Source organism: Periophthalmus magnuspinnatus, chromosome 1, assembly GCF_009829125.3.
Source record: "Periophthalmus magnuspinnatus isolate fPerMag1 chromosome 1, fPerMag1.2.pri, whole genome shotgun sequence".
Lineage (NCBI taxonomy): Eukaryota > Metazoa > Chordata > Actinopteri > Gobiiformes > Gobiidae > Periophthalmus > Periophthalmus magnuspinnatus.
In genome coordinates, this window is record NC_047126.1 from 11,043,157 (window position 1) to 11,071,139 (window position 27,983).

The window sequence follows — 27,983 nt, forward strand, 5'->3', positions numbered from 1 at the left end:
GTACTCGGGTGGAAATCTGGGGAAAACGAAAAAATCCCAATGAGGCAAGAAGTTCACAAAAACCAAGATACAAAGCCAGGCAGTAGTATTCACGTGTGACACGCGGACGTTCCGGCGCCGAGTGTCTGGTCCTCGCGCCTCTTATCCACCGCAGGTGGTGTAGATTGCGTTGATGGACTGCAGGTGTGCGCAGGAGGAGCAGGACTCCGCCCAGCTTCGGAGACAGGTAGGTGAGGGAGGGGGAAAACACAGCACGGGAGGACAGCAAACAGGGATCACGACAGGCTGCTCCCTTCTTTCTCTCAGAGACTCTTGGCTGAGACCGACCAACAGGTGAGTCCAGAAATGTTACTGTTTTTTCTCACTGCAGCAACTCATTTAACTAAATAATTGATTTCCTCCAGTACAGAAATGGTAGTATATTTATTTAACATTTTATATCAGCATGAGAATACAAATGTGTAATTACTTTGCACATCTACTTTGATTTGGTGAGATGAACCGTAGGTGTGCTAGTTCAGATGCACTTGTGAATGACCTCTTGCTACTGATTTTTCATCTAGTCATTAGTGTTCTCCAAATCACCTTCATATTTCCTGTCTTACTCTTCAAAAGTACAGTTTTTTTTAGAGATGTGACCATGAGATAGCAAAATGCGGAAGTGAGAGTTTCAGAACGTTAACAATTTCTACAGACATTTTTTGATCTGGTTCCATCATGTTGGCATCATGGAAACTGCTTTTCAGCCTCTGTAAGTTTTCTATACTAAATATATTAAATTCTGCAACAATTAATCAAAATAATCGTGACTAATTTGAAGTAACATAATTTGCTGCAGAAACAACAAAATATATATCTTGTATATATCTTAACTTATTCTGCATAAAAGTTACTGTGTTGTTTAAATCTATACAGACATGTTCTGAACTGTGATTCTTCTTTTAATTTGTCAGTTGATATTTCAGTGACAATTTGACAATTCTGGTTGTGTTTAAAATGTGAACTTTGAACATAAACACATTATTAAAACACAAACAACAAATCTAATGGCTATTGCAATGCTTGTCAGAAAAATCGCACTTAAATATTTTTCACCAGTGATTCGACTCTACTGTCCAGACTCTAAACAAAATGAAAGTTACATTTTATAAAAAACAACACAGCATTTTGGAATCAAAACATTAAAAAAAGTTTAGTTTTTTGTTCTTTTATCAATAATATGCTATTTATAAAAATGTGTATCAAGAAGCCTTCTATCAGTTTATTTTACCTTTATGTAGTGCGTAGATTAAAAGATTGGGTCAACTATTCGACAGTGTTGGGAAGTAACTGAATACATGCACCAAAAATACATATTCATAATACTCATTTTGAGTAGCTGTATTCTACACTTACTCAGTCATAGGACATGCATAACAGACAGAGAAACAAACAAAGTAGTTTTTAGTGCTATGTTGTGTTTTCATGTTATAATTTAAATGCAACTCGATGTAAAAATATTCCAAGTATTCAAAATAAAGTACTCTGATTGGACCATGCAGAATGTGTTACAAAATACATTTTAATGCTAATATTCAGTATTCTGTAACTAAATACATTTTCAAAGTATTCTTCCCATCACTGCTATTCAATCACTTAAATAGTTGAAGCCATGTTAAATGATATACCTTTAAAATTATTAGATTTTCTTTTCCTTTTCTTTTGCAGTTTTAGTGGAACTATGTGGCACTAGTGCTGCATCGCAGGTTGAAGTCTATGCATACACCGGAGGAGACGCCAAAGTGTCCTGCTCATACCCAGCGGGCTATGAGACTTATGAAAAGTACCTATGCACTGAAGCTTGTACAGATAATGACGTTCTGGTTAAAACCACAAAGCAGACAGCGACTAGATACTCCACAAGTGACCATCAGCAAACACAAATATTTACTGTGACTATTTCAAGTGTCCAGATGTCTGATGCTGGAAACTACTGGTGTGGGGTGAGCAGATCAGGGAAGGATATCTACACCTCAGTGACCGTCCACGTTAAATCAAGTAAATAAACTTTAAATGTCCTGTTTTACACAAATTTACTTTTAGCCGTGTTAGAATATTGTTCCCTCTTCAAAAAAACATACTCCGTGTTGTGTTTTGTTTCATTTACACATGTTTGAGTAATCTGGCATTACTGGGATGTTTACATCTCCAAAGCTCAAAATGCTTTGTTCCTCGTTAAGGCATAGTTTTAAAGTTGACAGCTGTTTTTAGCCTCAATTGAACTGCTTTACCCTGCAATAAACTAGAATAACCTTAAGTTGTATCCTTTAAAAAACATGTTTTTTGTTTTTTACCCTTTGTTCAGTTGTGATTTCCATTCAAAGGCATATGAAGTTTAAAAGTTGCTTCCTGTATTACCATCTGATGACATCACAAGGTGGAACAGAGTGTTTTCAGAAAAGAACACAATATATATATGCAGGATTTGTGTGATAAACATGTGTCAATGAAACAAATTGATAAGGAAACAAAATTGTAACAGAGATTTAAAAAAATGGGGTAATACAGGCCCACATTTGTACAAAACAGTAACTTTTTTTATTTTATGTCAGATGATTGTTGTGACAGTGTCCGTAACATCCTGGGGTATGAGGGCAACAATGTGTCCATAAGCTGTCCACCTCAAAATGACAACAGTTTTAAATACATGTGCAAAGGATCGCAGCCCTCCGCATGTCGCAAACAGGCGCTTGTCACAACCAGCAAGACACAAAATGGACAGTTCAGACTCAGGGAATCCGAGAGTGAGTTCACAGTGGAGCTTTCTGCTGTCACCAAACAAGATGCTGGATCATATCTGTGTGGGGTCGAGAGAAGCAATGCCTTTGATGTTTTTTCTCGTGTTGACTTGACAGTGAAAGGTAAGGCAACTTTACCATGTTCATAGATGTATGATCTCTGTGAGGTGATGACTGTGGTGTTATTGGGCAACAGTTATGTACAAAAAGTTAAATGAAGCCTTTTTTATTGCCATTTACAGTTAAAATTAGCTTTTATCTTTGTCAGAATGGTGCTGTGTGACTCCACATGATGTTGAGGGTTTTCTGGGGCAGTCGGTGACCCTGCAGTGCCCATATCCTGATGAACATCGTCCCAACACAAAGTTTCTGTGTAAAGGCGATAAACGAACCACGTGTCAAACTGTCGTGAGCAGCAGAGAGCGTAAAGACAGGTTCAGACTGCAGGACACACGGTCTTCCAGCTCCTTCTCTGTCACTATAACAGGGCTCACACAGAACGACGCAGGGGCCTACTGGTGTGGCTCTGACTCACAGTGGACCGCTGAGAAAAACTACAGCAGAATCCAGCTGACTCTGAGTTAGTTCATTATATATGTGTAACTAAGTTTATCACTACTGATATTTCTCAACACAGATCAAGCAATGCTACAACAAACATCTGTAACTTTCATTAAATTAATAATTACATAAAACTATTGACTTGTTTAAAAATCCTTTTTTACACAGATGGTGGTACTATGAGTTTGCGTATTATTTTGTATGTGGTGCCTGGATTATTGCTGATACTGGTAGTAGTGACTTCTGTCATCGTGTACAAATACTCATGTCTCAGAACACAAGGTACGTGGAACAGATGTATGTCAGTATATTTGTGAAAATCTAAAATGTGTTTTATAATATTTTATATTTTCTAGATGAAAGAGAAAGTAACAAGATCAGGTCTGCAAAAGAGGAAATTAGTATCAATGAGGTAAACACAAATTAAAAAAAAAAAAAAAAAAGTCACACTTTCACACCCAGGCCAGTAAACTCGTGTCGGGGAAATGCAATGTACTTCATATAATTTAAGTTACACTCTCATTTATTTTATTAACATTCTCTTAATAACAACAGGAGCAGGTATATGGTAGTAGTAGCTGTAATTAAGAGTGAAATGTGCTTTTTAATGACTTTGTCTACGTCTGTCCCTGCTCCAGGTCTATTCTAACCATGCTCCATCAAAGGTTAAGAAGTTTCACCGTGGTGATGACTGGTGTGTGCCCCAGGACGAGACCTTGTATGAAAACTTTAGTAATGTCCCCATCTACGGTAACTGTTAAAACAAATGTACAAAACAGATTAGTTATATCAACACAAATTACATAGATAATATAATTATGTACAAAGACTATTATTATATTTCGTATGTTTTTTTCTAAAGTATGTGACATGTTAAAAAAATACACCACTGTGCATGTAAGTCATATTTTTTCTATATTTTGTGTCCTTTCCAACTTCAGTGTTTTGCTTGTTTTTGCTTGTGTTTGTTAAACATGAACATGGTGAATATTGCATGTAGGCTGAAGGTGTAACAATGGGCTTTGGTGTACCATGATTTCCTGCCTAGAAATGAATCGGGTGTTTGCAGTGAACTTAAAAAAAACTTTGTGAAACCTTGTCACATAAACAGACGCACAAAAGCAGAACAACGTCGGCCTATCTAAAATAGAATGAGAAGATGCAGAACTGAAAGCCTGAGTGCTGATGCTTGTAAATGTTGAACTGTAATAATGGTAAGTAAGTAATTTGCTGAAAAGTGATGGAACTGTAGTTAAAACCAGTTCTATTAAACTATGCTATTAAGTAAACACTCTCCTCATGATTGGTTATCTGAGCTGAGGCGTCCCACGCCAGTATCCAGGCAACCACAAACAAACACAGGACATTTAGTTTGGTAGAGTAACATGCTCCACAACCTTAAACCTATTCTATCGTCTTATTATAGGTAGGTTACTCTTTAGCACAGGCGAAAGGTAGTAAAGCCTACTAGCTAGGTTCGTGTCCAGATCCCCAGCATGAGCTCAGAGGTGCTGGTGTCCAGGCCTCACTATGACGACAGAGCTGTGGCTCAGGGGATCCCCCCACAGGACCCTCCAGTGGAACCGGACGTCCCACACCCATCCTCAGGCTCTGCCCCGGCTGGGTACCGCTCAGCTAAGTACTCACCGGCCGAGTGGTTTTCCAACTACCACAACATTCTGAAGCAGGCCGCCACAGAGCACAATGAAGCGGAGAGGGTCCAGAGACGGTCCAAAGCCCTGTCCCAGGACTCGGAGAGCGACACCCAGCACACACAGGCCCAGGGAACGCGCCTCCTGGGGGACAGGCTGCAGGACATCCACTACTGGAGGTCTGAGCTGCAGCAGCACATCTCACAGCTGCAGGCCGATATTGAGGCTCTGTGCGGACAAAAGTTGAGACTGGAGAGGGCACTCGACGCTACAGAGATCCCCTTTGCAATTGCCACAGACAACCTGACCTGTCGCACCAGGAGACCAGCGCCCGACCTGGTCCACGACACAGTGGAGGAGGAGCTGCTTAAGGTGGGATAGTCTTAAAATAAAAAGCATGGAATAAATTGCTCACCCTAGTAACTGTTAATATTTTAGAGATAAAACTATTTTCAGACTCATGTCATTTGATTGGTATGCCCAACCAGTCCACATGTGTTTTGTGGATCTGGAGAAGGCATTCGACCGTGTCCCTCGTGGTGTCCTTTGGGGGGTGCTCTGGGAGTATGGGGTCCGGGGCTCTTTGCTAAGGGCTGTCCGGTCCCTGTATGACCGGAGCAGGAGCTGTGTTCGCATTGCCGGCAGTAAGTCAGACCTGTTCCCGGTGCATGTTGGACTCCGCCAGGGCTGCCCTTTGTCACCGGTTCTGTTCATTATATTTATGGACAGAATTTCTAGGCGCAGCCAGGGGCCGGAGGGGGCCTGGTTTGGGAACCACAGGATTTCATCTCTGCTGTTTGCAGATGATGTTGTCCTGATGGCTTCTTCGAGCCAGGACCTGCAGCAGGCACTGGGGCGGTTTGCAGCCGAGTGTGAAGCGGCTGGGATGAGAATCAGCTCCTCCAAATCCGAGGCCATGGTTCTCGACCGGAAAAAGGTGGTTTGCTCTCTCCGGGTGGGTGGTGAGTCTCTGCCCCAAGTGGAGGAGTTCAAGTATCTCGGGGTCTTGTTCACGAGTGAGGGAAGGATGGAGCGTGAGATTGACAGGCGGATCGGTGCAGCGTCTGCAGTGATGCGGTCGCTGTATCGGTCCGTTGTGGTAAAGAAGGAGCTGAGCCGGAAGGCGAAGCTCTCTATTTACCGGTCAATCTACGTTCCTACCCTCACCTATGGTCATGAGCTTTGGGTAATGACCGAAAGGACAAGATCGCGGATACAAGCGGCCGAAATGGGTTTCCTCCGCAGAGTGGCCGGGCGCACCCTTAGGGATAGGGTGAGGAGCTCGGTCACACGGGAGGAGCTCGGAGTAGAGCCGCTGCTCCTACACGTTGAGAGGAACCAGCTGAGGTGGCTCGGGCATCTGCTCAGGATGCCTCCTGGACGCCTCCCTAGGGAGGTGTTCTGGGCATGTCCCACCGGGAGGAGGCCCCGGGGAAGACCCAGGACACGCTGGAGGGACTATGTCTCTCGGCTGGCCTGGGAACGCCTTGGGGTCCCACCGGAGGAGCTGGAGGACGTGTCCGGGGTGAGGGAAGTCTGGGAGTCCCTGCTTAGACTGCTGCCCCCGCGACCCGGCCCCGGATAAGCGGAAGAAAATGGATGGATGGATGTCATTTGATTACTAAGCTAAAGATAATAAGTGAAATTACATGTCAAGTTGAAAAATGGGAAATTTAGATAAAGAGATGAATTTTTTCATGTTTATTTTGCAAACTGAGCCAACATGTGCAATTCAGATGATCTACACAGGATCTATTCCAAAAGGCAGTAAAAAAAAAAAAAAAAAAAAGGCGGGGATTACATCAAAGTATTTGCATCGTCACATTTCACTCAATATGTGTGTTACTATGGAGCTATTTCTAAGAAGCCAATGTTATGTTATTGCACATCCAGCAGAGGGCAGAAGATGACAGTATGACTTTTGTATGTCTGCAGGAGGTGGACCTTATCAAAAACATACAGGCATTGCTGAGGAGGACCACAGCTCAGGTGGTCAGTCAAATCAAGTAAGGCCACTCTTTTTACTTCTATTACATAAACACATACAGACTGACTACATGGTCTAAAAGGAACACCTTTGTCCTATAATCAGGCTCAACAAAGACACCAAGCAGATGCTGGAGATGGACTGGTCTGATAAATATGAAGCCTATAACCTGGACGACACATGTGGGAGATACAGAAACACCAGTGCAGACACAAAACATCACCCAAGCTCAGCCAACATGCAGGATCAGTGAGTCTGAATGACACTACATAAATAATGCATTATATGGTTTGCCTACATGCAATCTGTTTTATAGGGTTTGTAACCCAGTATCTTGGACCAAGTTCACGCAGGACAATCTGACAAAAGCAATGCAGGAAGAACATGCCACTTACAGCCTCAGGTCAGTGGACATACAACTCAAAGCAAAGCTGTGACAGATTCTCCCATTCTGTCATTTCTAATTGTCAGGGATCATCTTGGGTCTTTTTAATCAAGAGATTTACAGCCAATCCTCTGTCAGTAAAAACATGTGGTGTTACAATTTATAATAAATACACCTTAAGTATGTGTTCATAGTGTATTTCTGTTTTCTACAAAGTGCAATACTGTAGCGTTCTGGTGTAAGGAACTTTCTTCTGGTTGTTTACTTTCTCAACACAAAGGCTGCCGTAGGTCGTAATCCACCCAAAACAAGAGCAACACTACTGCTGCACTCTCAACTCACTAGAGCCAGTCTCCAAAACAGACCAGTAACTGACCAATAAAACCTTCACATCAACAACAGGTGTCAACTTTGAACTAAAGAGAAAATATCAGACTGTTACAATAGTTTCAGACTGACTTCTAAACACCACAAACAAAGCAGTACAGTGCAGGCATAGCTTACAGTAAAAGTGATATTCTGTAGCTTATATATCTTCTCTACTTTATATTGGCAGAATGTTGGTGGAGAGAGTTGTGGAGGACACCACCAGAGACATGAGGGTGCAGTGTGCCAGTGTGGATCAGGCTTTCACTCAGCGCTGTGACGAGCTAATCCAGGCCAAGACACAGCTGGAGAACAAGCATGCTCAGGTAACAAACACAGACAGGCTCTATACTGTCTATAGGTATTCTGTTTGCCTGGCTCTCCTCCTCCTCGCCCGGCTCTCCTCCTCCTCGTCTGGTCTTCCTCCCCCTCGCCTGGCCGATTTCTTATGTTGTCTGATTTTTCCTGTTGTGTCTGATTTTTCCTGTTGTGTCTGATTTTTCCTGTTGTGTCTGATTTTTCCTGTTGTGTCTGATTTTTCCTGTTGTGTCTGATTCTTCCTGTTGTGTCTGATTCTTCCTGTTGTGTCTGATTCTTCCTGTTGTTTTGTTTTTTGTGTCTTGGCGGCACGGTGACTGAGTGCCATCACTCATGTCTCACAGCAAGAAGGTTGGTTCGATCCCCGGGTCACCAGGCCTTTCTGTGTGGAGTTTTTCATGTTTCTCCCCGTGTCTGGATGGGTTTCCTCCGGGTACTCCGGTTTCCCCCATCAACCAAAACATGAACGCCCTTCGAGACAACTGTTGTTGTGATTTTGGGCGTTACAAAAATAAATGAATTGAATTGAAATTGAATTGTTTTACTAAGGGCTGGGTAATAATGAAAAACATCATCTCTCAATAATAATATGTAAATCATTAAAAAAAAAAAAAAACATTTTTAAGATTGCAGATGATATAGTTGATATAGTTGATAGTCTAATTTAGCATAATTTTACTTTTTTTTTTTTCAATATGATCAACCACCTCTAGAGGTCGCCATATACTGTCTAGTAATATGAAAAATCCCACAAACTCTCCATTCCTTCTCTGACATATTTGTTTTTCCTCTGATATGTCTGGCTGCTCATGTCTCATTATGCATTTACCAATATGCTCTGCAACCTCCCGCTACTTTACTTATTCTGTTATTCTCTAAGATTTTGGAGCAGATTGGAGCTCAAGAGAGAAACATTGTGGCACTGCAGCAGGCCATACACGACAAAGAAGCTCCTTTAAGAGTGGTTCAGTCTAGACTGTATGTGCGCTCCCAACGATCTAACATGGAACTGTGCAGAGACCCTCCCCAGCTCAGGTAAAGCCATGCTCTGCACAAGGACCACAGAAAATGTGAGAGTCCATAGTAAGAGACCACTAAAAGCTCTATTTACCATCAGTGCAGAATGTGACAGGCCTAGGGAGAGTTAAAGGGATAGTTAAACAGGACATATGTTTTTTCAGGTACTGTACTTAGTATTGGACAATAACCTATAAAGATCACAATTACATTTTGTTAATTGTAAACCACAATATTCAGCTAAAATGGTTCAGTAATAGAAACAAATTCATTGACATCCTGTGAAAACAGATACAGGGTCTGTATTTCACTGTAAAAAGCAGATTATCATTCACATATTTTTTATTTTTTTGGATGTGACATTTTAAAACCCTACAAGTATCACGCGGAGTCTTAAAAAAATTAAATAAGTACAAGGATGCACTTCTTTAGGTATAGGGGTAGGTCAAAACCGTACACTTCCAAGGACTCAAGACTCAAATGCAGGATTACTCAAACGCGCATCACTGATTCAAAATATATCTCTGATCTTGGGTAATGTCTGCTTTCGTACATTTGGAAGATAAAGGGGGACCAAATAGATACCAGCCCAGTATTCCCATATATCACCTGTTCCTCTCACTCTTCCTCTCCTCTGTGTTGGTCTGCAGTCTGGAGACAGAGGAGAAACAGATCCATGCCTCAGTGGAGTCTCTGCAGCAACAGCTGAGTCAGGCCCGGGGATCCCTGTCCTTCCTGGAAGAGTCACGGATGGCCATTGAAAAAGATATAGCATGTAAAGCTAACTCATTATTTATCGAGAGGGACAAATGTATGACAAAGAGAAAGAGATACCCAACTATGTCTACGTTATATGGTTACTAACAACAGTGTATTTACAGAGGGCTAGCAAAGTAATTACTGTGTTGCATTGACTAAATACTGTGTCATATGCATTTCCTTTTTTGTCTTATAATTTACATAAACACATTTTTAGCATTTTCATATTCATTTTTTATTTAACTTTACAATGAGAGATATCGTCATAATGCCACATTAAACCCTCATGCTGTTGTAGCTGTAGTACAAGTTTTTGTACGAGTCACATTACAGTCACATTTGCTGTACCTTTTGTCACCACTAGAGGATGAACAAAACCCTCATGTCTTTAAATTAATTGCTAATATTTAAATTGTGTATGAAATGCAACAGTGAGCCTAGCCTGCCTACTTTCAGGTTAATGTTTGAGGTTTTGATTAGTAACAAAAGTAATCTGAAAAAAAATTATGTAAAAGTGTGTAATGTCAACACAATAATAAATATAATATAATATAAAGTGTTTTTGTAATGTATATTTAAGATGTTTGTGCCCTATGTATACATGTTTTTTCTCTCCTTTTCTCTCACATGTTCATTTTGAGAGATTACAGAACCAAACGTGACAAAGTGAAATGAAAAAAAAGAAAGAAAGTTATTTAAATGTAATGAGATGGGAGGGATGGATTTGTGATTTGAGGGAGTGACATGGGGAGGGAACAGAGAATAGGACAAGAGCCGACTCACTTCTGCTCCCTTTGGGCTGCTCCCTTCTTTCTCTCAGAGACTCTTGGCTGAGACCGACCGACAGGTGAGTCCAGAAATGTTATCGTTTTTTCTCACTGCAGCAACTCATTTAACTAAATAATTGATTTCCTCCAGTACAGAAATTGTAGTATATTTATTTAACATTTTATATCAGCATGAGTATACAAATGTGTAATTACTTTGCACATCTACTTTGATTTGGTGAGATGAACCGTAGGTGTGCTAGTTCAGATGCACTTGTGAATGACCTCTTGCTACTGATTTTTCATCTAGTCATTAGTGTTCTCCAGCCTTTCCAGCATAACTTCATTTGAATAATAGGTTGAGACAAGCAGTGAATAATAGGTCATTAACTAAACTGTCTGACAGACGCAGACCTGCTGCTTTATTTATGTGTGAGAACATTTTTATGGCACTGTTTATTTGCTTTTGTGTCTGTTGGCTCAATAGATGCAGCTAAGTTTGAGGGTTTGTGGAAAGCCAAAGTTTCCGTTGGCTGGATGGAGAAGCTACTTTTAGCCTTGGTTATTACACTCTTGGTCTAAATGGTTCAGACTAAGGGCCACGTTTTCACAATATTTCACAAGCCTGTGACTATCCTTTAAATGACTCTAATTATTATAAAGGATAAAAGCATCTATCCATCTTCCTTTTACTGTGGAATGTCCCATTAGGGGTAGAGTGCAAGTTTGTAATTACATGTTTTGTTGAAGACTGGAATGTGAATGTTGAAGACATGGCTTTGCATGATGTCTTGGATTTTTGTGGTGTCATATGTGTATTTATATAGGGGCTCCCGTTCTGCACACACCTTCTCTGTTTCCTACACTATATTTATATATATATCCATATTTACCACAAGACCACTTCCTCTAATATTCCCCTGTCTGTCCCTGGACACTGGCCTCTGCAGGATGCTGAGCCTCAGCTCCCTGTTTCTGCTCCTGCTTTGCTCCACTCAGCTGTCCGCTCAAGATGTGCTGGTGCGGCTCGCAGGTGTAGGCCGGCGCGGTCCTAATGAGGGCCGTGTGGAGGTCTTCTATAACGGAGCCTGGGGAACAATCTGCGATGACGAGGTGGACCTCCGTCTGGCCAGTGTGGTCTGCCGACAGCTGGGCTTCCAGCGTGGCCTCACATGGGCGCACAGTGCCAAATTTGGTGAAGGACAAGGTAAATCAGACTGATGTTCTGAACAGTTGGGTCCATCTTTGCTCCATCTTTGCTAATGTATACTTGTAATACTTGGTCTCAGGTTTGATCTGGTTGGACAATGTAATGTGCTCAGGCACAGAGCAGTCCATTGCAGAGTGCCGCTCCAATGGTTGGGGAATCAATGACTGCTCTCACTCTGAGGACTTGGGTGTAATCTGTAGCTCTGAGAGGAGGCCAGGCTTCCCTCCTGCATCAATGGACGAAACCTCTTACTCCCGGCCTTCTCAGCCCCGACAGGGGGGTCCTGAACCAGTGCAGCCTCATGTCGAACCCGCTCCCCCAGCCCACAACCCCTCACGGGGTCACCAAATCGCCCTTCATCGCGGGACATCCACATCACGCCGTAGCAGCTTGTCACCGCAGCAAAATGGACACGAGATCCAGATCCTCCGTAGGCAGCGAGTAGGCTCCAGCCCAGGGCAACACAACAACCCAGCTGTGCCACAGGGGCACGAGCTACCATCCCGACTCATCAACAGCGCCGCTTACAGACAGAGACATGACACTACAAGGACCGCTCCACAGGCAGTGAGACGAGAAGCAGAGGGTCAGGATAACAGACCCCCAGCCCATTCACAGCTGCAGTCTGAGAGGCGTTCTGGCAGACAGCCCCTCAGCGGCAACCATGTGGACCCTGAACCTGTTTATCCAGATGCAGGATATGAGACGGACTCTCAGTACACACAGGTAAGCCGCACACACAGGAGCATCACTCCACCCCTGCTTTGTTCAGTCTCATACATAAATGTCATTTGTTGAGGCACAGCCTGACGGGCAAGTATAATTAAAGACAAACCTAAAACCAGACTTTCTCCAGTTCCAGCTCTAATGCAGCAATGAGACTGAGGTTTCAACCACTCAGTGAACAGCCACATCCAAAAAGAGTGAACGTCCAGGGAAATAGCATGACATTTCTCACATGTGTTTGACTTTCTTTCCTTTGAATTTCAGAGTTTACAGTTTTGTCACTGTTTTGTAATCATTATAACACAAATCCTAACTGTTTAACTTTTAGGTTCCTTCCTGATTTCAGTGGTAGTGGGTGATTAAAGGGAGCTCTCATCTGATTGTACACATAACTGACTCATACAAACAGTCAACTGGTGTAGATTGAAATACAAAATATTTTCATAAAAAGCAATACTTACAAAAAAGCATTCTTGTGATCAGGGGGCAGAGAGGGCTCATTTGGAGGAGGTTCGTCTTCGGCCTGTGTTAACCGGCAATCATGGCGGTCTGGTAACAGAGGGGGTGCTGGAGGTCAAACACGCTGGGAAATGGCGTCACGTGTGCAACCACGGATGGGACCAGAGCAGCAGCCGCGTCGCCTGCGGCATGCTGGGATTCCCTGCTGGAGAGGCCTTGGACACAACCCCCTACAGGTAAGAACCAGAATAAATAACAGAAGAAACTGTGGCAAAATGCACTGGAGCTGCACACTGGTCAGTGCTGTTGAATGCCTGAAGCACAGAATCCACCAAAGGAGAAGTTAACCAAACTGCTGTAATTAGTTAAAAGTTCACTTTATAGCTTTTTTTGATGGAGGGTCCGCTACCAAACTTAGATGTTATTGCTTCTCCAGGAATGTACAAGTATGGCACAGTATGGCATTAAACATATCTAGCCCCATGGAGACAACTAGGTGACACCACCAGTCCAGGTTACAGGTCATATATTATTGAGAGGTGAGCCCACTCTCTAAAACAATGCATGCTTTTCATGTATTTGGCAATAAAAACATCTGCAAGTGAATAAATCCATATATAGATATAGAAGTTTAATGCCATAGTTTGGAATATTCCAGGCAAAGCAATAACATCTCCATGGATAGAAAAAGGTAGTGGACCCCCCACCAAAAAAGTTACACAGCGGACCATTAAACCACATGCATGACATGTCCAATGGCATGAATGAAGTCAGGCTGTCCAAAGCCTGTGCTTTTTCTGCCCTGTGGACAGAGTGGGATTCACTGGTTCTAAAATTGTCCTCTAAAGTATGTTATTAATGTCACATCCAGACTGCAAGATTATCATCATCATCATGGTGGTGTATGTTTTACATGAAGCCTCTCTTTCATGGTCCTTCATATAATTAGCAAGGCCTCACTCTCCGTCACTGTCTTCTTTTGCAGTCGACATAAGATGGCTGTGGAAAGTGCCTGTGATGGCTCAAAATATGATTTGATGTCCAACTTCCAGTCAGATTTGTCGGATTATTTGAATGAGAAGTGATATGTAGGTTTATTGCTTATTTGAAAAAGACAGCATTGCCAAGTTCGAGGGAAGCCAGAACTGATAATTTTCTAGCTTCTCTCCTTTGCTATAACCTAATGCAATATGCTTCAAATACCCCACATTGCATCCACTAATATGCAAGATATTAAAAACTAAATAAACGCAAAGTTACATGCAAACATAAACACTAAAGGTGTAGTTTGTGTTGTTACATAAAAAACAAGCATACAGGGAGCTTCACTCTAAATAACTCCACCTTTTCTGTCTAATTTTGGACCTAAATACCACTTGAAGCACCTACGCTAACCTGCAAAGTCTTTGGACACATATCATTACAGTCCCACTTACATTCATCCTAATGCATTCCTCCCCAGACCTCACTGCACATCACGTTACAAGACCTTTACACAAATTACACCCAAGATCCACACACACGAGCAAATAAACACACAAACACAAACACAGCCGCCCCTCTGTGTGTGCGCCTGTCTGCCCACAAAACTCTTTTTAGGGCCTGGTTAACAGAATCGCTGTACTGACCACTGCCCAGCTCTGAACCAGCTGTCTCGCGATGCCACCCATACCCCTTGTATCCACTCGTTCATCAGGAAAACAGCATAATTCCTTTTGCTTCCCCGCCATGCAATTCAATATCCAGACACACCTTTTTATGGTCAAATATATACTTTCAGAGAAAATGCCCAAAAGTGAACTCCATTAAAATGTGCTCCAAATAGTCATAAATATACATGTACATTTATGCTGCTCTTAAGACACAACTAAAGCCTTCTGCTTGTTCTGCAACTGCACACTTCACTGTGATTGGTTAAGTCCATCTGCCACTCAATCAGGGTATAACAGAAGCTGACCAATAGAAGGAGTGAGTGGAGAATAGAGAATATAGAGCTCCACTCAACACAAAAAGACGAGTGGTCAATTGTGATGTCACTTCCGGTCCAAGACAGGCTGAATTGTGACAAAATAAAAATAAATAAAGCTAGAACAGCTGTTAAGTTGTCAGTTAGGCTTCTATTGTCACAATTTTTACCATTTTGTCTGCCAAATTATACAAAAAAATGTTTCTACTAATGCATATGGTCCCTTGAAACATAAGTTATTTGCGTCTCTGTACTGACTGTATTTGCGCATGTTCATGGATGCTGCAGAATACTTGTGCTGAAGCCACTTGTGGTTGTAAATGCATTTCAAACTAAAGGGTTTATTGATAACATACGTTTTTACAGATCTGAAGTCTTTTTGTGCTGCCTGTGCCCACTTTGACAACAATGGCTGGAGAGATCCTCTAATCTAAAATAATATCACTGTCTATGACTCGCTGTGTCAGCACTTCTCGCCATGCGGTGGCTTCTTTTGTCTTCGCTTGTTAAGTTGTTCTGAGCGTTTCTGCAGATGTTTGAACTCTTTCACTCACTTTGTAGCACTTACACAATGCAAAGTTCTAAGCCATTTTTCCATGAGTCTTGTTTCATCGCATCCAGTCATTTCGACGCTGATGGTGACTTCTTCAGTTCTTCTAATTGACTTTCACCTTCTGCTTTTTCACATTTGTTTTTACAGCTTTAGTAAAATCCTTTAATGCCACTGTGTAAATGATGCTATAAGCCACATCTCATGGAAAGTGTGGTAACATGACCCCTTTTGTTCCACATTGTTTAATGTTGCATATGACAGGTTAGACTGCTCGTTTTACTAAAACATAGTTCACATCATTATATTTTACAAGATTTAACAAAAAATCTTGCCTTGTTTTTTCTAATTTAAAAAAAGTAAAATAATGATTAGGTTTATAATTTCACTTCCTAGTTGGACATGGATTGCAGATATAACACATAGTGGTAATTTCATAACTGCCACTTAAAACTATGATAAATATATATCACAGGTACTATCCCACCAAACCAAGTACCGGTAATAATTAGAAAAACAAAACACGTGCACTTGAACTATCCAAAGACAACTCACCAACACTCCATCGTCTCCTAGATGAGCAGCTCTGTGTTCATGCAGCATAATAACTAGTTTGCAGTGTGGCTTATGGTACTGTGTATAATGGAGTATAAGCGTAACATTGAAAAAATAAATTATGCAGCGCTACGAGAATAACATCGTAACTTTTCAACATTAATATCGTAATTTTACAAGAAGAAATTTGTAGTCAAAGTAAAGATATAATTTTATTCAGATTTAGGGGCTGACATAAATGTCAAACTCATTTAAAACCTATTTAAATTAAAAGCTTAAATAAAAACCTATGATGGGTATAGAACTTTATATTGCTGGCTTTTTCAACATTAACAACTGTTGAATAATTTCCCGGGGAGTGACCACAGCCAAATACACGTGTAGGAGTCTTGGTGCGATTTTCACCAAATTCATTCCTTTGGCTTTGAACTTTCTACACTTGTTTGAGAGTTTGCTGAGCTGTGCCAAATCAGGCAGTGGCAGCTCATGTTTACGCAGTGTATCTGGAACATCCACAGATACTGGGTGGACGCAGTGCTCCATACCCTTTACTTGGGAACATACATAGATATAAGGACAGCGTGTGGTGGTTGTTCGGCATAAAGAATTTAGGATCAGAGACTGAAACCAGTTTCAGCTCTGTGTATTGGACTAAACTGCACACATTTTGGAGACAGAAACAGGACAGCGCAGTGGCATTAGAGATTAGTCTACATTCGGTGCGGTCCACAAGCCCATAACGGGGGGCTGAACTTTGCACACAATCATCCTTGATGCTCATTGTGGATAAGTGCCTGCCTTTAGAACAGTAGAGAAGCCAAGCAATGTATGGGAGCTGACTTCTCCAGCTGTTTGCGGCTCGGGGCAAAGCCTGTGTCCTGCCCAATGAACCCCAGCGAGCGCCATGCGCTGCATTTCCAAGGAGGAGTCTGGTCTCTCCACGGGGAGAAAATTTAACCTACTTCATTCAACAGTTTTTGATTGGTGCATAAGAATCTCTTCTTACACAGAGGTGGCAGCTAAACTGCCCTGGTGATCTCTCTAATAACTTTAACACATATGGGACATGTAAAATGTCATTTTAAAGTTTGATATCCTTTATGAGCATTTATATAAACTTTTAACTCATCCAAGCGCCAATCTTTTGCAGTCGACATTCGCTTTGATTCAGCATCAGGTCCTAAAAATTTACACCTAAATATCAACTTTATTTTTGGTAAAATTAAGATTTTTACCATAATAATATTTTTTTTGGTTACAACTTTAATCTCAAAATGTTACTTTATTCTCATAAAATTACAATTTATTCTAGCTTCAACTTTATTCTCATAAAATTATTACTTTAGTGCTGAAATGTTAGGACTTGATTCTTGTAGCGCTGCATAATTTTTTTTTTTCAATGTGACACTTATAATCTGTCGTATTTGTGTGATCAGAGGTGCATAAAACATCCCTCACATCAAGACCCAGAGACACAAAATGCTTCTCTTTACATTTTAAAAAAGCGAGTGAGAAAACCAGTTTGTTTTGCTCCAGGCTGGATGCTGTGGTTCACTTGACTTTCCCAAAAAAGCTAAGAGATGCTCATAAAATCATCCTATCCATGGAGTGGTCTTACTTCAGAGCCTTGTGACTCCCAGGCAGACACAATGGGTTAACACTGCATGGGTAACATACTAGGACATTTAAATTGCATTGTTTTCAGAAAGAAGAGAACAGAGAAAGTCGATATATACGTGCATATTTCCATGTCTGGTGTGTGTGTGTCAACATGCTACTGCTCGACCGCACTGCAGACACTGCCAAGCACAGCAGGCAATTATATGGGTAGCACTCTCTCCCTGCTCCCCCCAACCTCCCTGCGAACTTACACCCCCGTGCTGTCTGTCTCCCTCCTTTTGATTTACCGCACACAGTTATGAAACCATTTAAATTGTGGGGACGTGCAAAGCCTGTATTTTTAGGTCAATTTTCATCTTTAAGTTATTACATTCACTTAATATCATTGGTTTAGGGGATTAGCAGACTTTCACATTTGCTCAGTGTTAAATCCTGGAGACAGAGGTTAGTTGAAAAAATAGACTTTAGCATAAGAAAAGAAAACATTGCTGACGGTACAGGAGCCAGTAAAACCAAGCAGTGGCAGGAAGAAGAGATTAGAAACACAAGTGAAGCATAGATTGTTACGGGCGAAAGACTATCCAAATATATCTGCAGTCTATGTGTCTCGTGTATGACTATTTGGATGAGTAACTTCCAAATGTATATAAAAAACAAAATAAACTTTTCCATCAATGAACGTCCAGACCAACAAAACTTCAGGCTCCCACTAAAATCACAAAATAATAGGTAATGCTTATCTGAGGCTGGAACTTTCCTACAGCAGTGCAAGAAATCAGCCATTTTCTTGCTATAACTGATTTGTGGTAGGCCCGTTCCATGGTTTTGTCCGTGTGGCTTCCCCTTAGTGGCAAGTCCCTTTCAAAACCTATTACTCACCTAAGGTTCAGAGCACTATATTTACAGACATCGCTGGTGCTCTCCAGAGAAGAAAATGTCTCCTATTTTAGTTTGTCAAATATTTAATTGCATCATGAGTCTAGCTGTATACGGTAAACTGTCCCTCCACGGTCTATACTTGGACCTCATTCATGAAGGGCGTCAGTCACTCGCCACCTGCCTGTGGTTGAACTGGTTGATGTGGTTGGGAAATGTATGTGTCACCGAGCTACACTTCCCAGATTCGGCAACTTTCTTGGTGAAGTTTTCTGTCAAATTCATCTTTTTTACTTTTCGTACAAGACCCTTTTGTACACACACAGTTTCTTGACTCCACTGTTAGGCAATATTTCTCTAACAGGCCATAGTTTAGAGAATACTGTTGGAGTTGGCAAACCTCAATAAGGCCCAAGGGAGGGATTAATGTATGTAGTGGTTTGTTTATATGTTTTTAGTATGTTTCCATGCGGATAGGAAGAGGTGACACAGAGACGCGTATAGAAGCTGTGAAACTAAAATAGGCTACCCAGAATGAAGCAACATTTTAAAGGGGAAAATGGACAAAAAGCCATGAGGGTCAGAAACTACCACTATTTTGCCCCTTCCTACATCAAGACAGTTTTGCATCAAGACTGAAAAATATTTAAATTATAGGCTATTCAACTTGAAATACTGTCTGATTATATTTCTCCATGCAACAGTAGGCTATATATAATTTGATTTCCAGCTTTTTAAGGTGTGGCTGTCTGGCTGACATGATGCTATAATAAACTTTGTCAATGTCTTTTTAGGAAACTATGGGACTCCAAACTGTCAGATCCATCTTCCAGGTAAAAACTTAGGCCTATCTTATTTTCCACAGGCTCTAACTCAACAGCCAATCTGGTTATGTGCTACTGAAAGTTAAAATAATGTGACTCTACTGCCCTTAGGCTTAGGACCTTGATTTCTAAGAAGGCTTACTGGGTGGAGAAGGTCCAGTGTCAGGGAGTGGAGCCCTCTCTATCGAAGTGCCAGGCCTCGCTGTCTCTGCCCCGGACGGAGGTGCCCTGTCGCGGGGGGATGCACGTGGTCATCCGCTGTGTCCCTGGAGCCCAGTTCACACGCTCCGGCAGAGCACCTCCTCCTCCCACCTCACCTGTGAGTCACAAAACAACGATGTATAACGTTAAAGGCTTAAAGTTTACAGAAATTATCGACAGTGAAAAACAGCCTACTAAACTTTTACCTCGCCTCACGGGTGTAGTAACAGTTTAGGGAAGTGGACTGATGCTAGTTGCTATGTTAGCTTAGCCTGACCACAAACTGCTGCACAGCTTCATTAAATCACATAGAAACTACTTCCGGTACTGTAAATTATGGAGATTAAAATGTAGGCCTAATGTTTTTGTGTTAAGAAAATCCTGTAATGTGCTCGATATCCAGATTAGAATATTTTTATTTTGCATTTATACTTGTACAATAACTGAAAATGTCAGTAATGTTGGGAAAACATTTAATTGAATACATCTTTATTTTTATATTTAAAGCCAGCCGTACGTCTGAAGTCCGGGCCCAGGCTTGGAGAGGGCCGTGTGGAAGTCCTAAGGGAGGGCAAATGGGGAACCATCTGTGACCATCTGTGGGACATCACTGCCGCCAGCGTGGTCTGCAGAGAGCTGGGCTTTGGGACCGCTAAAGAGGCCCTGAGACAGGCTCAGCTGGGACAGGGTAAGACTCAGAGCGACTGTCTTTGAAGTGGAGAGACAGGCCAGACTGCAGCACTTTTACTTCAGATGTCTGCGTTTGTCTGCTTTTTACATACAAATCAGATCATACACCCTTTTCTTGATCATTTAGGCCCAGCATTTTTGAGACTAAACACTTTTGTGTCTAAATGACGTAAGCCTTCAGTCCAAGTGACTTTGAGCAGACAAATAAACCCAGTGACAATGTTTACTGCTGCACATCTGAGATGTGGATTTTGGAGGAATTTACCCATGACTAATTAAACATGAAGCTTTAGTGACTCTCACTGTTTGGGTTTGAAAATAAATGTGTTGTATTTGAAACGTTACCTCTAAAACCACTTTACAACTGTCAGAACAGACCCAAAACGCTGTGGCTTATTTTGGCTTCATCTGGAAGGAGTTTGTGCCCATTTAATTTTGAAAAACATTTTTCTAGTTAATAGAGCCTTCTTTCTCCCACTTGTTTATTGGTTTTCTGCTTCACCTCGGCTGTAATCATGTCTATTTCCTGCCATTATCTTTGTACCCAAATAAGCACATAAGCATGTTCTATAATAGTGGTGCATTTCCTTCGCTCTACTTAAGTTAATGAACAAATTCTTGGAAAACATTTGAGTTATGCCACTGTAAAAGAAGGTGCTACAGCGCTGTGGTGTCTCAGTAATAAACATGGTGTAACTATGCATTGTGCATGTTAATGCCCCAGAATAGCAGAGAGACTTTAAGCCTGAGTCTGCACAGCGGTGGCCTAAAGACTCGTGACCATGGTCAGAGAGCTGCAATATGAAGATGACATCATTAGCTATTTAAAGCCAAATTACAGGGTTTTAGGTAGCTCGGGCCTCACACACCTACGCAAACAGAGAGTCTTCAGAGATTTTCCCCCATTTAGACATTTTAGTATCTATTTTTGTGAATAAACTATAGTCCTGGTGTGCTGCAGCCGCTGAGGGTAGTGTAGAGTCATTGGACAAATCACTCATTTGGGGACCCACATAAGAGATCCCCATCATGTCTGGCCTTTTAATCCTTCTCTGTAGACCAGGTTCATGTACAGCCAGTGACTCTTGATGTGGTTTATCATACAGTATGTGTACATATGACTCCACGCCCTTCTTCTTTAGGTAGCGGCCCCATCCACATGAACAGCGTCCAGTGCACAGGCCGCGAAAGGACCATCACAGAGTGCACCTACAGACCTGTGCCGCTGTACACCTGTAAACACAACCAGGATGTGTCTGTGCGATGCCACGTGCCCACCACAGGGCTGCAGGCTACGGTAAAGTCTGCTCCCAAAACCACATGCTGTATGTTTAACTAAAACTTGGACAAATAGTAAGGTGCGTTTTCTGCAAATGTAGGTCCGCTTGGCTGGAGGGAGAGAGAGGTCCGAAGGTCGCGTGGAGGTGCTCATGGAAATTGGAGGTGTGAAGCGATGGGGATCGGTGTGCAGCGAAAACTGGGGTATCAACGAGGCCATGGTGGTGTGTCGACAGCTGGGTCTTGGCTTTGCATCCAGCGCTCACCAGGTAAAATGGAAATCTAATGGAGTCTTATTTCTTAGTCTTTTCTTTAGTCTTCAATCCTCTCTTCCTCAGCCACTGTCCCTTGCTCTGTGTGTCTCTGTGTGCTGTGTTATTACCAAGGCCGGGAGTAATTACAGGCTTCTCAAACGTCCACTTCCAGCGCAACTAAAATAAAAGAGGGAAAGTGAGGTGAAGAGAGACTGAATTTCTCAGAGCAAACAAACTCAAAATAGATGCGTGCATGGAAAGACCAGCATGTGCACAAATGGCAAAGTGTAAAATGTGTTATTGTGTACTAAAGCTTTGAAATGAAACCAATTACTTGCTTTTCTTAAACAAATCTTCAGTTTCAATCAACAGCAATAGTTTTACAATCTTGTCTCTCTTTGAAGGAGACATGGTACTGGCCTAGCTCTGCAGATGCTGGGGAGGTGATACTGAGCGGGACTCACTGCATCGGCACCGAAATGTCTATCCAGCAGTGTCGTCGAAACACAAATGTCTACTGTCCCAGAGGAGGAGAGGGCCGAGCTGCAGGAGTCACTTGTGTGGAGGGTAAAGTCAATATCAAGTTACAATAATTTTCTCGCATTACATTACATTACATAGAGACAGACATGACAGCCGAACAATGACATGCACACACAGTCATCAGATTCATCAGATCACAACACTTTTGAAAGCAATGAAAGTTGAAAAGATGTGAAGTGGTAACAGTGACAAACAATGGTAGCTTTTTCTTTTTCTTTTTAATTGTAGGGCTGGCACAGAGTTATAGACATACCTTTTATGTGCTTGCTTGTTCTCGCACTTGCACTGTATATGCCTTAGGATAATGGAAGGGAGGTAGTGACACTCACTAAAAATATTTTTTATAAAGCTGAATGTTTTGCAGGTTTAATTTAGAAAAACTGCAGTATATTTTTATAACACAATAACTCTTGACTTTAGCAAATGATAAATGTCTCTTGCCTTTTCAGCGGCCCCTGATCTGGTGGTGGATTCTCAGTTGGTCCAAGAGACGGCCTACCTGGAGGACCGCCCCCTGCACCTGCTCACCTGTGCCCAGGAGGAGAACTGCCTGTCGTCATCTGCGGCGCGCATGCACTGGCCCTACGGACACCGTCGCCTGCTGCGCTTCTCCTCCCGCATCATGAACCTGGGACAGGCTGACTTCAGGCCACGGGCCTCCAGGGAGGACTGGGTCTGGCACCAGTGTCACAGGTAAAACGAATAATCTTACTCACTTTGAGTTTTTCATTTCCTACTGGAGAATTATTTTGTTATTGAAAGCATTGCCATTTCTTCTGGGCATTGCTTGACTGATTTGATACTTTAGACTGTATAAAATGTATTAAACATACAGACACAAAAATATTTACCAAGTGACAACAAAGCCATTAAACCAGTGTGGTGTATTCAAAAATATTAGATTGCTGTGCAAGGTGCTTTGGCTTTGCCCACTTAGTGTATTCTAATGAGAGATGAAGAGATGAAACTGTCTTATCACTCATTACCTTGTATCACAGATACAGTGGGATCACAGGGTAGTTTTATTTCAAGGATTGTCCTAAAAATAAGAGATATGGGTCTGTTATTTGAGTCTGTAAACACAATCTTTTATTCTTCACAATGATGTTTACGACAAACATCCTCCTCACCTAGTTGTTAGAGTCAGAGCAGGCCATGGTTCTTATCTCTGTGGTTTGTGGCTCAGTCTTCTAAATCCAGAGGCTCCGTCTCGGTCCCACAGAGCCGCAGCAGCCACCAATCCTTCCACACATTCTCTCACTTTCTGCACTGAGGAAAGGATGTGTTATATAGTCTTTCGAACAACCAAAACATGAAAAGTGATAAACTGTACTTTTGATCACACAAAATGGTATAAATGGAACATCACATAGATACCATGTGTTTAATGTATGTCGTCTTTCATCCTGTTTTTTTGTCTCAGGCACTACCACAGTATTGAGGTCTTTACCCACTATGATCTATTGACACTCAATGGGACTAAAGTGGCCGAAGGTCACAAAGCAAGTTTCTGCCTGGAGGACACTTACTGCCCTGAAGGTGAGTTTTTCATAGATATAATGTGCATTCTTCTTTTTCAATGTTAATTTTATGATTATTTATGTTTTGATTTGTTTTTGTTGTGATTTCAAAGTGTTTCTAATTCTGTAAAGCACTTTCAATTACTTTGTGTACAAATTGTGCTATGCAAATAAATTTGCTTTGCTTTTGCCTCATTTTTGGTTTTGTCAAATGCAATTATATCAAAATATTTGGAAAGAGTGTTGTGTCATAGAGGACCAAAGATTGTTTTTCTTTTCTGGCTTGTAGGCCTCCATAAGCGTTATGCCTGCTACAACATGGGCCAGCAGGGCATCTCTGTGGGCTGTTGGGACACCTATCGCCACGACATTGACTGTCAGTGGATCGACATCACAGATGTGCGACCGGGTGAATACATCTTCCAGGTGAAAAAGCTTGATGGATTTATTCATTTGCATTAAGTCAAATTAAAGACTCAAAACAGCAGGAAAATACTAAATGCCAAAAGGTGTAGAAAGAAAATGCTGCAATTAGGATTTTAATAGTAAAAAATCTAATCTTTTTCTATTCAGTTATTTCTTTTTAAATGCATTTTTTTTTTTACTATGGGTCATACCTGGACAACTGAAGGATTATACAAACAAGGACTTCTAAACACTACAAAGTGCCTCTGATTCTCTTCACCTTTTGGTATGAATAGCTTGTCTCAATTGTTCTGAACATTAGATCCATCTAATTTTTGAGCAGATTCAGAAATCTTGCAAACTTGACCCATTGAAGCACACACCTTTTTTTTATCTTTGTAAAAGTAAAAACATTTTAGGTTATTTTGTGTGAGAATATACTAATGAATCATTTCAGTTAAATCCAAAACTTGGCAAACACAGTGAAAGTGTTTCGACATACAGGCACACGTCTGATTAAAGCTATGATAAAACACTATAATTACTCTGAATTGGGTTTTGGCTGCTGGTTGAGCCATTCAGGTGTACAGCATGAGTGCAGCTTAAGGGTGTGTACAGTGACGGAAAGTGAATTTAGCCCGGATTTATATAGAAAAAGTAGACCTGCTATTAGTCCACCATTTCACAAAGTAGTGGCTTATTGGCAGTGGAAAGCCTCTGTCAGCGCTCTGCGTATGTACACGGGGACTATTCTGTTTTCATGGTTTAACTTGATGCATCTTCTTCAAAAGTTTCTACACATCTATCATCTGTCATCTCTCTCTGTCATTTAGTCTATTTTTTCCTGAGAGCAAAGTGTTGATGTTTATAGTTTGTGAATATTTTCTGCCTGTCTGACTGACTTATATCTGTGAACTGTAGCCTGTGACTTAACAGGTTTTATATTTACATAGTTTAAATTTTCTTTCACTCTTTATTACGTTTGACAAGCTTTGGATCTTAAAACTCTTTTTTATAATGCGTTTTATGCAGCTATCTGAGAACATTTTGACTGTACATTTTTTGACTGGCTTTTTTATTGTTTGGATTGTGCGTGATATTTTAGGGTTTCTTTTATCTTCTCCTCTCCCCCCTGTTCAGCTGTGATCCCTGGTTTGTGAACTCTTTTCCTTAAACATGTGCAGAGTCACGTCTTTCAAATTGACCGCATGGTGTCATGGTAGTGGTGCGTCGGGCCGTTTTTGCCACGATGGCTGTACTTTGCGGTCCCACAGTAGCCGGGCTGCTCATAAATGTGTGTAAGACGTGAGAGACAGATGCTCACTTGTCCTCCATGCCACAGCTGGGTGTTTCTTTGTGCCTTCACCTCAATCTCAGGGTGGCAGACATTTTTAGGAGCATGCATTTAGGCCCATGAGTCACGCTCACCTCATTTTGATAGCTGCTGATTGCTCCGCCATTTTAACATCAACTGCACAAGCACTTTTATATGGCTGTGAGAACATTCATTGTTGTGTAAAAATACAATTACAACTGCTTTTAGAAGGGATCCTCAAACAAAATGGTTTAATTTGGATTTTATATAAAAGTAAATAAGGAGTAAATTAATTCAAAGAGTACATTTATTCAAGTCTTGTACAACCTACTTTAAGCATTTGGAGTTTATAAAAGTATGAAGTTGAAATTTAGGATTGCTTGTAAGGAAGTGGTCAGGTGATCTGTTTGAAGTTTGCTTAAGGAAAATTAATTTGTATGCTTTTCATATATATAACTGCACCACGCAGACAGGCTGGGTGGAAAACAGCAAACCATAGCAACCAAGTACGGCTGCAAGCTAATGATAGGCTGAGTTACATCCAAAACCCAAAACTGTCATCTGCATCCTTTTCTGCACAGAGATAACAGTGGAAAGTGATGTCATGTTCATCGTCAACCTGCAATTTATACATTGTGAGACCTATAGAAAAGACAAGAACAATAATCCCGCAACTTCTGAGTTGGCATTGACCGAAAAAAAACTGTTGTTTCATCACAGGCTCAGCGTTCGTTCTTTATAAATACACCAGTGTTTTGAACGTGCAGACATAAAATTGGGTGTGGACTCAGTTGACACTACAGCAATTTGGAGACCACATAAACTCCAGGAGAGCTCAGAGATGTATCAGTTTTATGTTTCATTTATTTTAACTGAAACCTTCTTTTCACAGGTTGAGGTCAATCCTTCTTTAGACATGGCAGAGTCCGACTTTCAGAACAATGTGATGCGGTGTCGGTGCAAATACGATGGAGCTCGAGTTTACATGTTTGGATGTCACGCAGGTACAGTACATCAGACATATGTCATCAGCATTTATTCATCTCCTATTTTTTGGTGTATTGCCAAAAAAGTAAACTATAGGCCTGTGGGCTGCCTACGTCTGACTCACTTTACCCACTTTCTCCACTGAGGCAAGGTAAATGTAGGGTGGAGGTTATGTGACCTAAATATCAATGTCTTTTCTTTTGTGTTAAGAGGTCAGAAGTTTGTATTTATTTTTTTCTATTTCCAGACCTATATTTTCGTCATATTTGACCAAATCGACTGCACTCTGACATCTTCTTGCAGCAGTGTCTCTCAGTGTAGCCCAGGCTGGGTAATAAATGTAATATGTGAAAAGACCTCATGAACCTCATTGGTCAATCCAGTTAGAGCAATGCAGTTTGTTCAAGACATTAGACAAGTCTTAGTTGTAGACTGCATTAAATGGTGTTGGAGACAGTGCCCCTGCATCAATAGTGTTGACGATTTAATTCTAGACCTAAACTTTAGTTTGATTAGTTTGTCCAATCAATGGAAACAATACAATGGATTGGCTGTGAATGCAGATGGGAGCTCTGGAATAAATCCCACTCTATAAAAATCTTCACATGTTAATATATGACTGGATGTCTTCTGTTTCGATTCTCCAGGTGATGCCTATAGCGCAGAGGTGGAGGACTTATTCGACCATCAACGTCAGATTTCAAACAACTTCCTGTGAACCCAGATATAATGATGAAAACAGCTGAGCACACCTCAAGATGCAAAGGGAAAATATGACCTGGGCATATATTGGTGTTTAAACAAACAGGGACCTAACACGTTTGCAGAGACTGTTTCTGCAAGTCAAGAACTTGAAAATAAGAAACTGAGAATTCAGGCAAACATGGTGTCATTATGGTGAAAGTAGAGTAACTTACATTTTTACATTTTACAAATATACTCCCTTGATTAAAACAAAATCATGTTGAATACAGTAATAACAGGAAAGGAATATGACATCTTCATTAAGTTGAGAGACAGATCGCAGCAGACCAATAGTCATTTTCTTTTACTGTTCATTTCAAAATGTAGTACATCTCATTTTGTGATCTGGTTTTGTTGTTTTTATTTCATGGTGCTATTTTGCTGTATTTGAATAAATATTGTGATGTAATGCAATTGTATGGTCATGTACAGTTTTATATTACCTCTTTAGAGTATTGTTAAGTCTCTAATTTATGCAGAATTTTATGTACGATAAACTGACCTTTGTCCCTGTGTGGTTGTGTTTTGTATTGTTATTTTTATTCTGTTATGCACCCCTGGATGATACAAGCTGGCTGTAAGTTCTCCTTTAAACTTACTTGGCAATGATAGTGAAAGAATAAAGTGAACGTGAACGGTTATTTGAACCATGTTCTTACCAAAAATATTGT

At 41.2% G+C, this 27,983-nt stretch overlaps 3 protein-coding genes across 5 annotated transcripts; all 3 read left to right on the forward strand.

The window, feature by feature from the left end:
* The first annotated feature begins 290 nt into the window (after window positions 1–290).
* LOC117376991 (lysyl oxidase homolog 4-like) lies at window positions 291–27,977 on the forward strand. Of its 2 annotated transcripts, none has more exons than XM_055220982.1 (15): window positions 291–333; window positions 11,540–11,796; window positions 11,879–12,525; window positions 13,009–13,220; window positions 19,346–19,384; window positions 19,487–19,694; window positions 20,084–20,264; window positions 21,409–21,563; window positions 21,646–21,813; window positions 22,203–22,365; window positions 22,791–23,034; window positions 23,765–23,880; window positions 24,151–24,287; window positions 26,474–26,585; window positions 27,216–27,977. In XM_055220982.1, exons 2-15 carry the CDS (start codon window positions 11,541–11,543, stop codon window positions 27,284–27,286), a joined length of 2,709 nt encoding a protein of 902 aa, XP_055076957.1. In that variant the 5' UTR covers window positions 291–333; window position 11,540; the 3' UTR covers window positions 27,287–27,977. The 2 variants fall into 2 exon arrangements, with proteins under 2 accessions (XP_055076957.1, XP_033829336.1); XM_033973445.2 differs by lacking the exon at window positions 291–333 and adding an exon at window positions 10,585–10,669.
* On the forward strand, window positions 710–4,623 carry LOC117379270 (polymeric immunoglobulin receptor-like). The gene is made up of 7 exons (XM_033975993.2): window positions 710–751; window positions 1,708–2,037; window positions 2,592–2,900; window positions 3,046–3,357; window positions 3,507–3,620; window positions 3,695–3,750; window positions 3,977–4,623. Exons 1-7 carry the CDS (start codon window positions 718–720, stop codon window positions 4,097–4,099), a joined length of 1,278 nt encoding a protein of 425 aa, XP_033831884.2. The 5' UTR covers window positions 710–717; the 3' UTR covers window positions 4,100–4,623.
* Window positions 4,826–9,948, forward strand: tekt4 (tektin 4). 2 transcript variants are annotated; one of them, XM_055220991.1, is made up of 7 exons: window positions 4,826–5,362; window positions 6,887–6,996; window positions 7,083–7,226; window positions 7,294–7,380; window positions 7,919–8,054; window positions 8,927–9,081; window positions 9,714–9,948. In XM_055220991.1, the coding sequence occupies exons 1-7, from the start codon at window positions 4,835–4,837 to the stop codon at window positions 9,925–9,927; spliced, it is 1,374 nt and encodes a 457-aa protein (XP_055076966.1). In that variant the 5' UTR covers window positions 4,826–4,834; the 3' UTR covers window positions 9,928–9,948. The 2 variants fall into 2 exon arrangements, with proteins under 2 accessions (XP_055076966.1, XP_033828089.1); XM_033972198.2 differs by having other exon boundaries at window positions 6,926–6,996.
* Window positions 27,978–27,983: the final 6 nt, after the last annotated feature.